The following is a 14,828-nucleotide window of genomic DNA, read 5'->3' on the forward strand; positions in this document are numbered from 1 at the left end:
GAATCTAAAGAACCCACAGAACCCACTTCCTCTGTCAATGCAATTAATGACCACGAGTGTGTTCCAAGTTTCTCATGACCCTCCCATTGATGATTCTCTCATTAAATGTTATGGTCTTATGTCGGGGCAACGTTTTGTCATATTGTTTGACCCAGGTAGTATGCATGATGTGATCAGTCCCTCTCTCGTTGAGAGAGCCCGCCTCGAAGTTAGTCAGAGATCTCCTATCGAGGTCTCTGGCTTTCTTCTCGGTATGGAGGCTTTCATCACGGAGGAGTGTCTTGATGTGTTGTTTGCCATTCAACAAGATGCCTTCACTAGAAGATTTGTTGTCTCTCCTCTCTTAGGATGTGATATGATTTTGGGCATTCGATGGTTTCGTGATGTTAACCCTCATTGATTGGGAGGTTAACACTTTCACTCTCACTGCCAAAAGTGATTCTCCCATTGTCATTCATGGAGAGGACATTGTTCATTCTCCATCTCTCATTGCTAATATGGAGGACAAGATTGAAAGGATTCAGGAGAAGGAGACTCTCTCAGTCTCTTTTTCTCCAAAGCATGACACACAGGATTTGCATGATGATAAGCATGATGATTTGAATGATAATGATAAGCATGATGATTTGCATGATCAAGATGTGATTTCTCACAAGCATGATGATTTGCATGAAGATGACGTGATTGTTCACAAGGAGGATGAGTTAATTGATACTTTCTCTAGTGAAGCTAACCTCATTGCAGATTCGATCAATCACGAAGGATCGATCTTGGCTCTTGAGTCGAGGTCCAAAGAACCTCTCAGGAAGAACTGATCTTGGCTCTCGAGCCTAGGTCCCAAGAACCATTACAGGAAGTATTATGTGTTCGCATGATTGATACGCACGCATTGTTTGAATGTTTCATTCATGATCGTTTCCTGTATTTTAGTCAGCATCTTTATGTGATCCCTTTTACTAGGCATGACATATTGTATGTTGAGTACGTTTCTCTCATGGATGAGCACGAATGTATGCGGATTTCTCATGAAAAGCCGAAAAGTATGTATGTAAGGAAGTCACATTCCATGTCTCTTTCTTGGCAAGACACAGTTTCCGAACGAGCACATGAAAGTATGAGCACCAAGCGTGGACATTTCCATTGTGTTTTGCCACAGTTGATTGCTCTAGATCATAAGAGAAAGATTCGATCTCATTGTTTGCGTGTATGTGATGAACGGTTTGGCATTCCGTCTATTGGTTCATTTACATTGCATGCAGAGTCTTTAGAGAAGACAAGATTTTTTCAAGTCACTTTACATGGAATAGGTATGTTCATGGTTGTGTTGGAAATGGTTTCAGGAATTTTCAGCCATGGAGATTCTTGAAGAAGAAGGAAGCATGACTCTCAACGAAGTTGAAGCATCGAAGGAGCCAGAGAAGACTTTGTGTCTTTGGCGCGGCCCAAAGAAGCAAGCGTTGCAGACCTTTATGAAGTTCAAGTACCGCACGACCCACACATCAGAGTGGGCCGGCAAAGAGTCCCTTCCAGGATTCCGGATGCTATTGGCGATCTCCCTTGACGCCATACAATTCGATACTAGTACCTCACTTTGAAAAGAAGGGGATGTCACGTGACACATCCAACCCTATGTGTCCGTGGACAAGCTACAGCATGATCAGGGTTCAGTCAGTCCAGTCATCTAGATTTAGAAGTGATCTGGCACTTTTTTTGAGTCTATTCGTAGTCCGTGCACGCCCAGTCACTTAGTGTAGATGCATATCCTCTGGTTGCACACAACATGATCATTAGTATTCCCATCAGATTCCATCAAGGGAATTTTCCAGTGCATTTAGCCTATTTTACCTATTTTTGGCATTTTTCACTTCTTAATTTAAGTGGCTTTCCAACAAAAGTAGGTAGGGCAATTTTGCTAAGTTTGTATATAAGCAAACCAAAGCTAGCACTCTTGGGCAGATGAGCAAGGAGCACAACAGGCCCCAGGCAGCAGGTACTTCCTCTCTCTCAGCAAGAACCCCGCAGCACCCCCAACCTTGGCGTTTTCCATCCCCTAAGCCTAGCGTTTTTGGTCATCGCCCACACCACCCCCAAGCTGTCGTTTTCAGCCTTTCAACCATCGCCAACAGTCCCAGATGCCCAGCGTTTTTACTAACGCTACCAAGATTTGCCAGCGTTTTCATTTTCAGCCTTCGGTGAAGCCATTGTACCAGCGTTTTCAGCATTCATGAAGAGCAGCAGATTCAGCCCTAGACATTCCAGAAGATCGTCATTTTCAGCCTCTCAAAACGCAGCCAAAACCAGCGTTTTCAGCAGTCCGAAACAGTCCCAGATTTTCAGCCATAGCGTTTTTATGGACAGCAGTTAGAAGACTGTAGATTTCAGCCCTTAAGTCGTCGTTGCCATCCCCATCGTCGTCACTGACATAGTCCCAAGTTGCATTAGTTTCCATGAATCATCATTGTACCACTTTGTGCAATCAATAGTAGACCACTCTCGCCGACGAGAGTGGGGCCTTTGGAGGAGGGTTTTACAACGTCTCTGGTGTCGTATCTCTCTTCTCTCTCTCTCTCTCTCTCTCTCTCTCAGTCTCATACACTTGCACGCACAGTGTCCATTCACTTTGTTTGTGATCATAGCATTCTCTCATTAAGAACGGAAGACTCTCCCTTTCATAAGAACAAAAGGAACCTTGAGCACAATTCGGAGCACTCATCTTGAGCAAAGTGCAAACATTCATTCCGTTGCACCTTACAGTTCAATTAGACAAAACTGCCTAAGAATGCTAGAAAATCTGATTCTGACAAGAAAACAGTTAGATTTTAGCCTTTTGTGCCACCCATTGATGTTGAAAAAGAGCCTCATGATGCATTACCGGAAGCTGAAATTGATAACCAGCTAGTTAACCTTGAGCCAGAAGAGGCAGGACATGATATTGATGCTCCTAATAAGGATGACCTAAGGCCCCCTACATGACGACCATGCTGCTGAAGCACAACGCTTATGGTGACATTACTCGCATCCGTCCATACCTCAAAGGGATCATCCCAAGAGACAAGGATAAGACACGGTGCTTTTGTCACCGCAACTGTCACCAGGAGGTGTATTTTTCCTGTTGCCTTCCGTAAATAAGTATTAGATATATTTATTTTATTTGTTTACTTGTTTGTCCCGGAACCCTTGAAAAGGTGCAAGTGGACATTGCATGGCCAGTGTGAAACGGCTGCAGCCAAATGGGTTTCTCACATCGGGGATCTAGGTCGGTCAGACAAGGACTGCCCGAGCCAGTTAGCACTGAATTCTGATGAGTATGGAAGCTCGTGTGCGCCAAACTGGAATTTGGGCCACTCGTCAAGTCACTGCAACTTTATAAGTTGAAAGGGGCTAGTAAATTAACCCACATTGTAGATGTTGGTCAAATGGTAGTCTTCAATGATGGTCAGGAGACCGATAGGGACGCCATGGAAGCATCTCCTAAAATTTATGGAACTGCTATTTTTGATCGGAAAATGTGTTCGCGTCATTAGCTCTGGAATGACAAGGGGAACATCTTATTGCTCTGCTGCCAAGTCAACTGACGCACCAGTTGAGATATTTTTAGCAGGGAAAGCCCAAACTCGGAAACTGGGCGACGTGTCAGCCTGTGAGCGATTCTGCCACTCTGGGAGGCAAAAACGAGCTGCATATCAACAAAGGGGGCGCCATTTTCAGCCTCAGGTGGATTGTAGCAGGTACAGAAGCTATGGAATGCTTACCTTGCCCTCTATGCACAGTATGGTGATGGGAGTGATGCCCCGCACGCTACATACTGCTCTCTTTCTCCCCTACGTACAATATGTTATGCCCCACTAGTGGGCTTCTCATTTGACCTATGTACAGTTCTGGGGGTTTATGCGCGTTTGCCAAGGCAAGAGCCTTCTGAACAGGAACCGGATTAGCTAATTGCTAATCCCCCACAGGTACGCACAGTTCCATCACGAAAGATTGCGAGTTTGGAGAGTTTTCTCGCGTGAAAACTAGTCCAATTCACAGGGGATCTGTCCCATTGCGTGCGGGAGCCCTTGGGACACGCGTAGGCGTGTTCGCTCCGCTAAAAACGATCCGAAACAGGGAATTACAGCCTGCTATGTTTTTCTGCAGGTTTAGGGTTTCCCACCTAAATTGCAAGGGAACATTGGGGGAGCCTCGTGAGAGCCTTGGGATGCGTGTATAGGCTTTTGGGCTCCCGGCAGTGAAAAACAGAGAATTACAGCCCGCTGAATTTCTGTGACAGCTCACCAGAAAGCTTGCGGATATCGAGGGAATCTGTCCTAGACAAGTGTTTTTGACCTACAGGGGTTTTTGTGCCGTTATGCTGTCGAAATCCGGTCGAAAACCTGCGTTTTCAGCCCTCGCCAGGTTTGGACAGCTTTGTGAAAGCTTGTGCTAAGTGGTCGGATCGTCTACCTTAATTTGAATAAAGAAATACCGAAAGGGGCGCCAGTCTTTGGGGCCTACATGGTGTCGGTCTCGTGTGCGCAGTGACATTCTAGTCACTGGACGCAACTGCGTTCTCTTCCCTTCTCAGTGCTGTGTGTAAAGTTAACAGGTAATTGAAATAGTACCGCCCTCTACGTTGTACGGGTCGGTTATAGCAACCTTGAGAGCTGCGAAAGCCTCAATGGCTGCTTCGCGCAAGTCTACGCGGTGACGGCGAGTCTTTACCCCTTTCAAAACATCAGTCATAGGTGCGGCAATGCGTGCAAAATTCTCTATGTGCGAACTATATGCTTGACATAAACCAAGACAAGAACGCACATCATATGCAGTTTTGGGCAAATCCCAATTACGAACCTGTTCCACCTTCGCGGGATCTAGCTTGACGCCTTCTGCAGAAATAATATAACCTAGATAAGTGACTTCAGTAAGAAAAAATTCGGACTTCTTAGCTGCAATATACAACTGACACTCATCTAAACGGGTTAGTACCCTTTCGACATCCCTTTCATGTTGTTCCCACTATGCAGAAAAAATGAGAATGTCATCCAAAAAGACGAACACACATACACCGACCATATCGCCGAAATGACCTACCATGAGACGATTAAATGTACCCACGACACCTGTCAATCCAAAGGCATAACAATATACTCCCATTGCCCTCGCTTGGTGCGAAAAGCGGTCTTGAAGATGTTGCCTTTGAATATTCGTACCTGATGGTATTCACTCTTGAGATCGACCTTGGTGAAAACCTTTGCCCCATTGAGCCTATCAAGGATATACTCAATGCGAGGCATCAGAAACTTGTTCATGACGGTCATCTTGTTCAAACCCTGTAATCAACACACAAACGAGACGAACCATCCTTCTTGCGAACAAACAAAATAGGAGCAGCAAAAGGACTTACACTAGGACGTATGAATCCTCTAGCCACCAACTCCGTGAGTTGTGGCTCTAACTCTTCCTCTTGTGTCTTGTTCAAACTGTAGGGAGCCTTACTGACAGGCTGTGCCCCCTTCATAAGCTCAATGCGATGGTCCTCCGGCCGCTCGGGTGGGGGACGGGGTGGAAGATCGTCATGTAAAAAGAGATGTTTAAACTTGGTAAACAAATCTGAATACTTAGCTGGAGCTTGAATGCTTTGGGAAACTGGAGCAACATAGATGAATGTCGCTTGTACTCCTCGTCGTAATTCACGCTTTACTTGTACATGAGAAATGAGAGGCAAATAATGCAAACCCTCCTCAGCACGAATGATGAGGAGGAAGTCAGTTTTAGCATTTAATGTGAGAGTGTTAGCCTCCCAATCAATGAGAGGGTTATGCTCACGAAACCATCTTATGCCCAAAAGCATATCACATCCTGAAAGAGGAGACACAAGAAATTTCCTACGAAAAGCAGCTTGTTGAACAGTAAACATCACATCAAGGCACTCTTTCGTGATGAGAGAGTCCATACTAGGAGCGAAGCCAAAAACCTCGAGAGGAGATTTCTGACTAACCTCTAGGCGGGCTCTCTCAACAAGAGAGGCACTAATCACATCATGCATACTGCCGGGATCAAACAATATGATAAAACGCTGACGCTTTACATGACCATAATACTTAATGAGAGACTCATCAATGTATGTGTCAGAGACATGAGAAGATTCAGCTTGGTTCATTAAAGTGCTTGTGGTTGCTGTGCGTGCCTTTGGTTCTTTAGGTGGGGCTGTTTTAGGACAAGCCTTCTTAATGTGACCCTTGACGTGACATTGATAACATCTACCTTCCTTAGCATAAATCACTTGTTTTTCAGTCGTGATGTATCCTCCTATAATTCCTTGTGTAGCTTTTTCATCCGGGGTTAGCTTAGGTTTTGCAAGTGCTTTAGCTTTACCCTTAGATTCATTGCTAGAGTTCTTTTTTGAAGAATTAGAATCAGATGGGCTAGAAGAGTTACCATTCTTACCATTCTTACCGTTCTTATCATTCTGCATGTTCTGAAAATTCTGAGAGGTTCCTTGAGAAGTTTTGTTTTTTTGTTGTGCTTCATCTCCTGTGCGAGAGCAATAGCTACCGCCTTGTTGAGATCGATTGGATCAAGCACCTCCACATTAAACTTGATATACTCGTCCAATCCATACAAGAATGCCTCCTTGCGCTCCGCATCGGATTTGCATAATCGAGTGCCGAGTTGCAAAACACGATTAGAGAAAGACATAACTGGCATACCATTTTGCTTTAGAGCTCGCCAATCGTCCTTCAATTGTGCGAGGTACTGAGGTGGCAACCGCGCCTTGAGCTTGTCTTGGAAATCAAGCCAATTGAAGGAAAGGGACGTGAATTCGTTGGCTTCCTCTAGGTGCGCGGCTAACTGTGCCTCTTGCCATGCTTGGATTGATGGCATCACCGACAAGGTACATAGCTGCCGTCAAAACCTTGCTATTTCATGTCTTCTTAGTTGTTGCAAAATAACCAAGAATGAATAACCGTAGCATCCATCTTACCATCATACTTACTGAAAGTCAACTTCTCTGTGGCTGGGTTGTTGGAGTCTGCATCTTGGCTTGCGCCACTTGAGAAACTACTAACATCTTTGGCTGATTCGGACTTCGAGGCAAGAACCTATCGAACCAACTCTTGAGTGCGCACCTCCAAGGCCGCTCGTCTTGCTGCGGCTTCCTTCTTTCGTTGTGCTTTTCTTTCTTTTCGTTCATCGCGCTCGCGTTCCAAGGCAATGCGAGTCGCTTCTTGTCGTGCCATCATGTCCCTCATTGATTTAACTAAGGCCTCCATAGGATTTGGTGCAATCCCGGGCGTAGATGGCGTAGGGGGAGGGTCAGGAAAACCTCCATGGTGAGGAAATTCTTCTTCACTACTTTCATGCCCATCACTTCCATGCGAAGTATCCATTCCGCTTCGGGTGACGACCATGCACTGTGATCTTTGGTTCTTAAGTTCACGAGGAACTTGGGTTCTTGGTTCTTGAGGGTCTTGAGGTTCTTGGGTTCTTCTTTCGTTTGCAATCTGTGTTAGAGAAGGATCTTCTCTTTACCCGAGTTTTACTCTTTTCCGTAGGCACACCCCTTGGCGGCTTTGCGTTGACACCAAGGTTGCTTTTTCCCACCTCACATCGATTGGCCGGCCGCTAAGTGCACGGTCCGCGCTCAATGAGTGAAAAGAGGCACAAGGGGAGGCTGTACAAGCCCTTCTTTCCTGGGATTCCTGTCACTCTTTGAAAACACGATTAGGAATCGACACGCCCAAGTGAACTTTAGGTTCATGCGATCGCAACAAGCAAAAAAATTCTTGTGATTCTTGTGGTTCTTTCCTTGAGTGATACAGAACACTGCCAAAGCTCTGATACCAATGTAAGGTGCAGCGGAATGAATGATGAACTTTGCTCAAGATGAGTGCTCCGAATTGTGCTCAAGGTTCCTTCTGTTCTTATGGCAGGGAGAGCCTTCCGTTCTTAATGAGTGAGTGCAATGGACACAACAAAAGTGAATGGACACTGTGCGAGAAGGTGTATGAGACTGAGAGATAGAGAGAGAAGAGAATACGACACCAGAGACGTTTGTAAACCCTCCTCTGAAGGCCCCACTCTTGTTGGCGAGAGTGGTATACTATTGATTGCACAATCTGCTACAAAAATGGATGGATGATAACTGATGCAAGTCTAGGGCTATGCCAATGTCGACGACGTGGATGACGAGACCGACTTGATGGCTGAAAATTTGCATGCTTGCTCTGCTGTCCAAAAACGCCAATGAGGCTGAAAATTGATGATGCAAAACGCTGGTTTTAGGTTGTATGAAAACGCTGATCAAGCTGTGGGAAAAACGCTGATTTTGGCTGAGTTTCTGGTGCTTAAAACAGTTGAATTTCTGAGGCTATGTTGCTGCTGAAAACGCTAGGGAAAGGGGCGATGAGGCTAATGCTGAAAAACGCTAGGGTACTGGAGGTCTATGCGGTGATGGCCTCGCTGAAAAACGCTAGAGTGCTGGAGTCTATGGCAATGAGGCTATTGCTGAAAAATGCCAGAAAGAGGGTGGTCGCTTGCTGGCCTTGCTTGGAGGAAAATCGCCACCAAGGAGGAAAGGTCCTGCTTGAGAGAGAGAGGGGGAACCTGTTGCCTTTGGCCTGTGTTCTCCTTGCTCTTCTGCCAAATAGTGCTAGCCTAGGTTTGCTTATATATTATCTTACCCAATTTGGCCTACTCAGTTCCCAACATAAGTCACTTGAAATAATAAGTGAAAAATTGTCAAAAATAGGGAAAATAGGTTTAATGCCCTAGAAAATGCTCCTGATGGATTTTGATGGTAATGCTGATGATCATGCGGTGTGCAACCAGAGGATATGCATCTACTCTAAGTGCCTGGGCATGCACGGTCTGCAAATAGACTCACGAAAGTGCCAGAACACTTCCTAAGCTAGACTGACTGGACTGATTGAACCCTTGTCATGCTGTAGCTTGTCCACGGACACATAGGGTTGGATGTGTCACGTGACACAAGAAAACTCTCCGTTTTCGCAATCCTTTGCGAGGAAATTGTGCGTACCTGTGGGAGATTAGCAATTAGCTAATCTGGTTCTTGTACATAAGGCTCTTGCCTTGGCAAATGTGCATAAAACCCCCCGAACCGTACATGGTCGTCTGAGAAGCCCAACTAGTGGGGCATTACCATATGTGTAAAAGGGGGGGGGGGGGATGCACGAGAGCAAATCATCGTGCTAAATGAAACAAAGGAGAAGGCAAGCTTTCCATTAAAGCTATGATCACTTGTACCCACTGTGGTCGCTTATGAGCTCCAAAAATCAGCCATCTTTCAAAAATGGGCGTCCCCCTCTTGGATGAGAATTTTGGAGTGTGTGTGAGGGCCTGCAGGTTGCTCTCCTACTATCCTTTGTCCAGTTTGCCCCTTATGAGTTTCCTAGTACCCACCTAACTTATAAAGTGTCACGTGGGGCCTAGATGACTTTGAACCAAGCCTAGCCAACCTTTTACTATGATTTCAATGTTGATTCACTCGACCAACTCGTGGCGACCTGGCCTTCACTGCTGCGGGTGAAACTCTCGGCCGTTGGCCGTTTCACACTGATTATACAATGGCCGTCATTTGTGACTCCAAAAAGAGAGTCCCAAAAATCAAATAAAAATCAAGGGAAAGAAACCAACAACTAAGGTTAGTGGTTTTCAGAGCCTTGTGATAGAAACCCTGTTACAAGAAGGCCGATGCTTTGAATGTTTTCAGACTGGGCATACTGACAATTCTTGTCTTCAACGAGTCGAGACATCCTCAGAGCAACCTCAAGCTTCGAGAGCAGATATGTCACGATTGTGACTATGTTGCAGTATTACATCTACTCCTAGTTGCAGATACGCAAAGTGCCATGCCAAGGAGAACCCCTACGCTTGGATGGTCATGACCCTTCGCTCAAGAGACATGCCTCTTCACCAAAAGCCACACTCCTTCGACGACTGGTCACACCCCTTCGCTCTACGGTTGCGACTCTTCGTTTAATGGTGGCAGCTCTTCACTGAAAGGATGTGTCCTTACGTCTAAAGTCGAGTCTCTTCACCATGAGACATGTCTTTTCATTTGTGTCTCTTCGTCTCCTATATAAGGAGCCTATTGTACTCAGTTTCAAGCATTCATTCAATCAATCAAACCCACATTTAGTGTCTTGAGTCTCATCTTAAGTATGAAGTTTTAAGTCTAAATTATAGGATTATCACCACTAATCTTCACAAGATAGATCCCTTGGGCCACGTGGGCCACCTCTGGCTAAGAGAGCTAGACTTGCCATTTGACTTGTACCTGATATTTATAGCATTAATCTTGAAAGCTCAAATGAATTGTGCAGAGCTTATGACAAAATCAATGGCTTGAAAGCCCTGATCTTCTTTGACCAACTACCGAGAATTTCATCCATCCCGAATTCCTCAAGCAGATGGATTTTGCTTATGTTTCACAAGGTGGCAAACTTGAGGCCGAGCTAGCCACATGGCAAACTTAGGAGGAGGTACCACTCATTGGTGCTCTTCTAGTGACTATACCAAGGAAAAGTCGATTTCCATATTATGAAGTTGGGCAAATGTGACGCTCTCTTGGGCATGCCTTGGCATGACAAGAATGATGGGACTCTCCGGATCCGAAACTGTACTTTCACTTTGATGGAGAAGGACAAGCCAATTGTTTCAGAGTTTGGCTGTCCAAACAAAAACCTGAATCTCTAATTGCTTTGTATTTAAATACTTTTTGAATTTTGTTTGAGAAAGTACTGTTTGAAATTTGTTTGAAATGGATTGCATTTGTTTTCAACCTGTCTTGGTGCCGATTGGAGAATTGCTCGACTGTGGTTTTGATACTGGTTTCACTGATTAACTGGTCCGTGCAGCATGCCATGTCATCAGTCCTTACAAGCCGTGTTTTGCACCGCTACTTGCGGGTGTCCGTAGAACTGACATGTCATCAGTCTTGTGTGCTCTCTCCATCTTCTGCTAGTTCTGTGCGGTGTTGGAGCCATTCCCACGTGACTGTTGTCATGACAGGGGAGAGGTGAGTTCCTCACTCTCTATGTCCTCTCAACATATTCTTCAAATCTTCTTCGCACTGGGAATATGTGCAGCTTTTACAGCCTCAATCTCTTATCTGTGTGATGATACCCTGAGCTGCCTATTTGCCACTCGATCATTATATGGCACATTGATGCATGTATTTATACTTAAGGACTGGCTCTCTATGAACCCATCTACCAAGATGTTCATGAACTGATTTCCATAATACAACATCTTTGGGAGAAGAGGCGGTGCGGATGTGACCATGTCTCTTCAAAAAAATGTTAATAGCTAATCAACGAAGGCTTAAGAAGTGATAGCAATGAGTTTGTTTGCGATCCATAAATGCAAGAAAACAGTTTTGCTACGTTCATGATGATTTTGGACAATGTAACTTGGCCCCATTTTATCGTTTAATTCATTGGCTCACTTTTTTGTGCCATCCACATTGTGTGGCAACTTGCAAGCTGGTTTGTTACGGTTTCTTATTTTTACAATGCATTTACTAGGCTTGTACTTGCCACATTTATATGTGAATAAGTGGTGGAGATGGAATGAATGGTTAAAAACAATCAGTTACCAATGTTTCTACCTTTTTGACATGTTGTACATTGTCTTTACAGAAACCAAAACCAATTGATTGGGAGTTTTACAGGAAAAGGTTGAACCCTGGCATTGTGGACATGTTTCAGAAGTCCTATGAAAGTAAGTTCACACTTATCCACAATCTTCACGGTATACATATCTTATTATTGCCTGTGTCATCATTGCTTGTGCATGAGATGGGAATCTATGATCTGAATTGACTTCAAATGTCCTTGTACATTGAAAAATTGGGCTGAAAGAGCTTCTTAGAATTCTACATTATATGCTTGTTGTATCCCTGCACTTGGCTCCCATGTCCTGAAGGGGAACATGTTTAGTTCTTCTGTTTTCACGCGAACAATGCCATCAACGGTAGGATGCGTTTGACAGCTGAAACCTTATAAATAACTGGATTTGCAATTGGCAGATTTTGTTAGCCTGCTGTCTCAGAATTGAAACGTAAATAAGTTAAAACATCCTCTGGGATGAGAATCGAGATAATCTATAGAAAGATAGTTTGCATCATAAGTTTATTTCTGTCCTCTGTCCTTGTTTGAAGAGCACAACTCAATCATCCTCAATGTGACCCTTGCGGGTTAACCTTGCATTGCTGGAGCCATGATAGAAACTCATTATGTTAACGTGTGTTGGTGTGTGCTCATGGGTGTCTTTGTGGTGGTGATTAGCATATTGACACCGAGCTCTATGCCTATTGGGTACTGATGACACCAATTGGGATTGTAGCATATACACTTTATATTAAAGTCTATTACCAAATATGCAGATTTTATATTCTCAAAATTTTATCCTAGTTGCGACTAGCTGACATCGTGGAAATTTTTTCTCTCTTTAGTGTTTCATTTGCCATATCAACTACCTTTTTGTTGGTCGAGTACTATGACCCAATACATGGCATTCAAGGTGAACACCCAGGGGTTGAAGAATGCCAAGCACCACGCTAGGCAATCCAAGGTCCATAAGATACATCATGTGAACTGCCACCTGGCCATCCTGCTGTGCTCACACCATAGATGGTTGTTTTCGTGCAGTTAAGTGTGTTCTTGATGCGTCTACTCTTTGCACTCAAGCTTTTCATCAGCCAATTACTATGAGCCACCACGAGCCAGGTTACAGTTGCCTTTGTCTGTGACTTTACTGTGCTTACAATTGTCTTCCTGAGCACTCATGCAGAAGTGGGGGGGTTCGCATGTGGTGCTCCTCTGATGTATTCTCTTTTGACTTGCCCTTGCCCTTGCTGGTTGTTTTCTCTCATCTTGGCATCCGCCGCTAGTGAGGGGTTTACACCTTCGGGCAATCCATTTATGCTGCTCCTGAAGTTTACATGTTTTTATCGCTAGGTTGCATTCTACTCTTATCAAGAGACGAGAGGGATTTTACTTATGGTTTTTGCTTTCCAATGTAGGGATTGTTAACACCCTCGGATGAAAAGAGGCTTTTCAACTTGTAACTTGTTTTGTGTACATTCCCATTTGTGCATAAGCATGTTACTGCCGGCATTATTGGTGACTTTGTAGGTTGAAGTATGCAATACGACCCTGTTTTCTTGTCTCTTTTCTTTCTTCCTTTCTGGCGCTAAAGGATTGTTGTGTCACACTTGATACCTGTGCATTCAAAGGATCTGTAATCCTTATGGAGTTTTGTGTTTTGCAAGGGCAGCATTGAAAATTCCCAAGTATGAAGACACTGTCACACCAGAGTACAAGAAAAAGTTTGACGCATTGGTAAGAGCGACTTCAGATCTGCTGACTTGATACTTTAACGATGCTTAGTGAAATGTCGGCATGCCTTTCAGATGGTCAAAGTCACTGATCAAGAGGAAGTATCAAGAAAGAGAATCGAGGAATGCAAAGCAAACCTGAAGAGATTGAAGGAAGAGAAGGTATGTATATGCATCAGATGTTCCTTCTACCAACTGGTTTGGCATTTTTGAGGAAGTCAAAACGATGGTTCTTTGATAACAGGAATCCCTTCAAACAATGACAGCAAATGAGTACTTTGCAAAGCATCCAGAAGTGAAGGCCAAGTTTGATGAGGAGATTAAAAATCATAATTGGGGCTACTAGCAAAGTCCGCCCTTGGTGGTAGCTGAGCATTGGGTTTAAAAGGCGCAAAACTTTGGATGAATAAATTTTGTTTTTTCTTTGATTGCTTGGTGCTTGGATGGCCAGGTAATAAACAAATTTGGACTTCCCATCTCAATGTAGTTCGGCATTGTGCATCGATCTTGCTTGGCCAATATAAGGACAAGATGAACTTTTTACTTGCAGATTTTATGAAGGATCCACATCTTTGTAGAAGTTGGGTACTTGGTCATGCTGCACCATGCTGCAAAGTCACTCATCTTTTCGTATGCATTTTTTCAATGAATGACGATTGTGCGTGTGGCCTAAATGCTTAACTTTACTGTCTTCTTCACGGTTTGAATTTGTTTGAATGGCCAGTTGAGGTTCTGAAAGGTCAAGAATGGTGTCTTCGTAGGCAGCCTATCAATTGCCCATCCTGTTAACTGCATATGTTCACCAAGGTCATGGGTTCAGCAATGATCTCTGCCAATGACACTATTGTGAATGTTCATTAGTGCTACAGATAATTTGAACAATTGTAACCTCTAAAGTGCACCAAGCTGGAAGCTGGCCACTGAGAGTGGAACGAAGGAAAAGTCTTTGTAGAGTCTGGCAGTAGCCAGTAAGCTCAACATGATAGCAAGGAGATTGTAAATCAAGCAGATGATGTTAAGGATGTCGTGCAATAGAAGGGAACTGTGCAGAGGTTTAAGGTAATGCCTCAAGGTGAGCCCCCTTAGCTTGGCAGTATCTAAGACAGCTTCAGCACTTGTAGATTGAATTTCCGAAGGACCCGTGTTGTAATTCTTTGAAGTAACGGTACCTCGAATTGTCCTTTGCAGATGCTTGCTTTCTATTTTCTGCCCTTCTTTGTGTAGTAGCCAAGGCTCTTAGAGCCCTAGTTACGTTATCATGTGCCTCTGTTTGGGGCACGGGTGCTGTTATTGTGCTAAGAAGTGTGACCCACCGTGTCATGTACTACTTTTTTGGTCCATTTTTTGCTCTAGCACAATGAAATTACCAAACCTACTAGTATGCAACTCCTATTATTAGTAGAAGGTGATGGAAAGAAGAGAGCTTGAAATCTTGAAAACCGAAGCTCCAAACCTAGTAAGTAGCATAAAGTGAGACATGAATGCA

The 14,828-nt window shown here is 44.1% G+C and overlaps 1 protein-coding gene across 1 annotated transcript in view; it reads left to right on the plus strand.

The window, feature by feature from the left end:
• ATPQ (ATP synthase D chain) overlaps positions 1-13,922 on the plus strand; it is a 32,079-nt gene extending 18,157 nt beyond the window's left edge. The window contains exons 2-5 of the mRNA XM_086485566.1: positions 11,643-11,724; positions 13,282-13,346; positions 13,418-13,504; positions 13,587-13,922. Of these exons, the coding sequence (XP_086341692.1) occupies positions 11,643-11,724; positions 13,282-13,346; positions 13,418-13,504; positions 13,587-13,688 (336 nt within the window). The 3' untranslated portion in view covers positions 13,689-13,922. The remainder of the gene's footprint in view (positions 1-11,642; positions 11,725-13,281; positions 13,347-13,417; positions 13,505-13,586) is intronic.
• Positions 13,923-14,828: the final 906 nt, after the last annotated feature.

Source organism: Adiantum capillus-veneris, chromosome 16, assembly GCF_014529385.1.
Source record: "Adiantum capillus-veneris isolate H3 chromosome 16, ASM1452938v2, whole genome shotgun sequence".
NCBI classification, from domain to species: Eukaryota; Viridiplantae; Streptophyta; class Polypodiopsida; order Polypodiales; family Pteridaceae; genus Adiantum; species Adiantum capillus-veneris.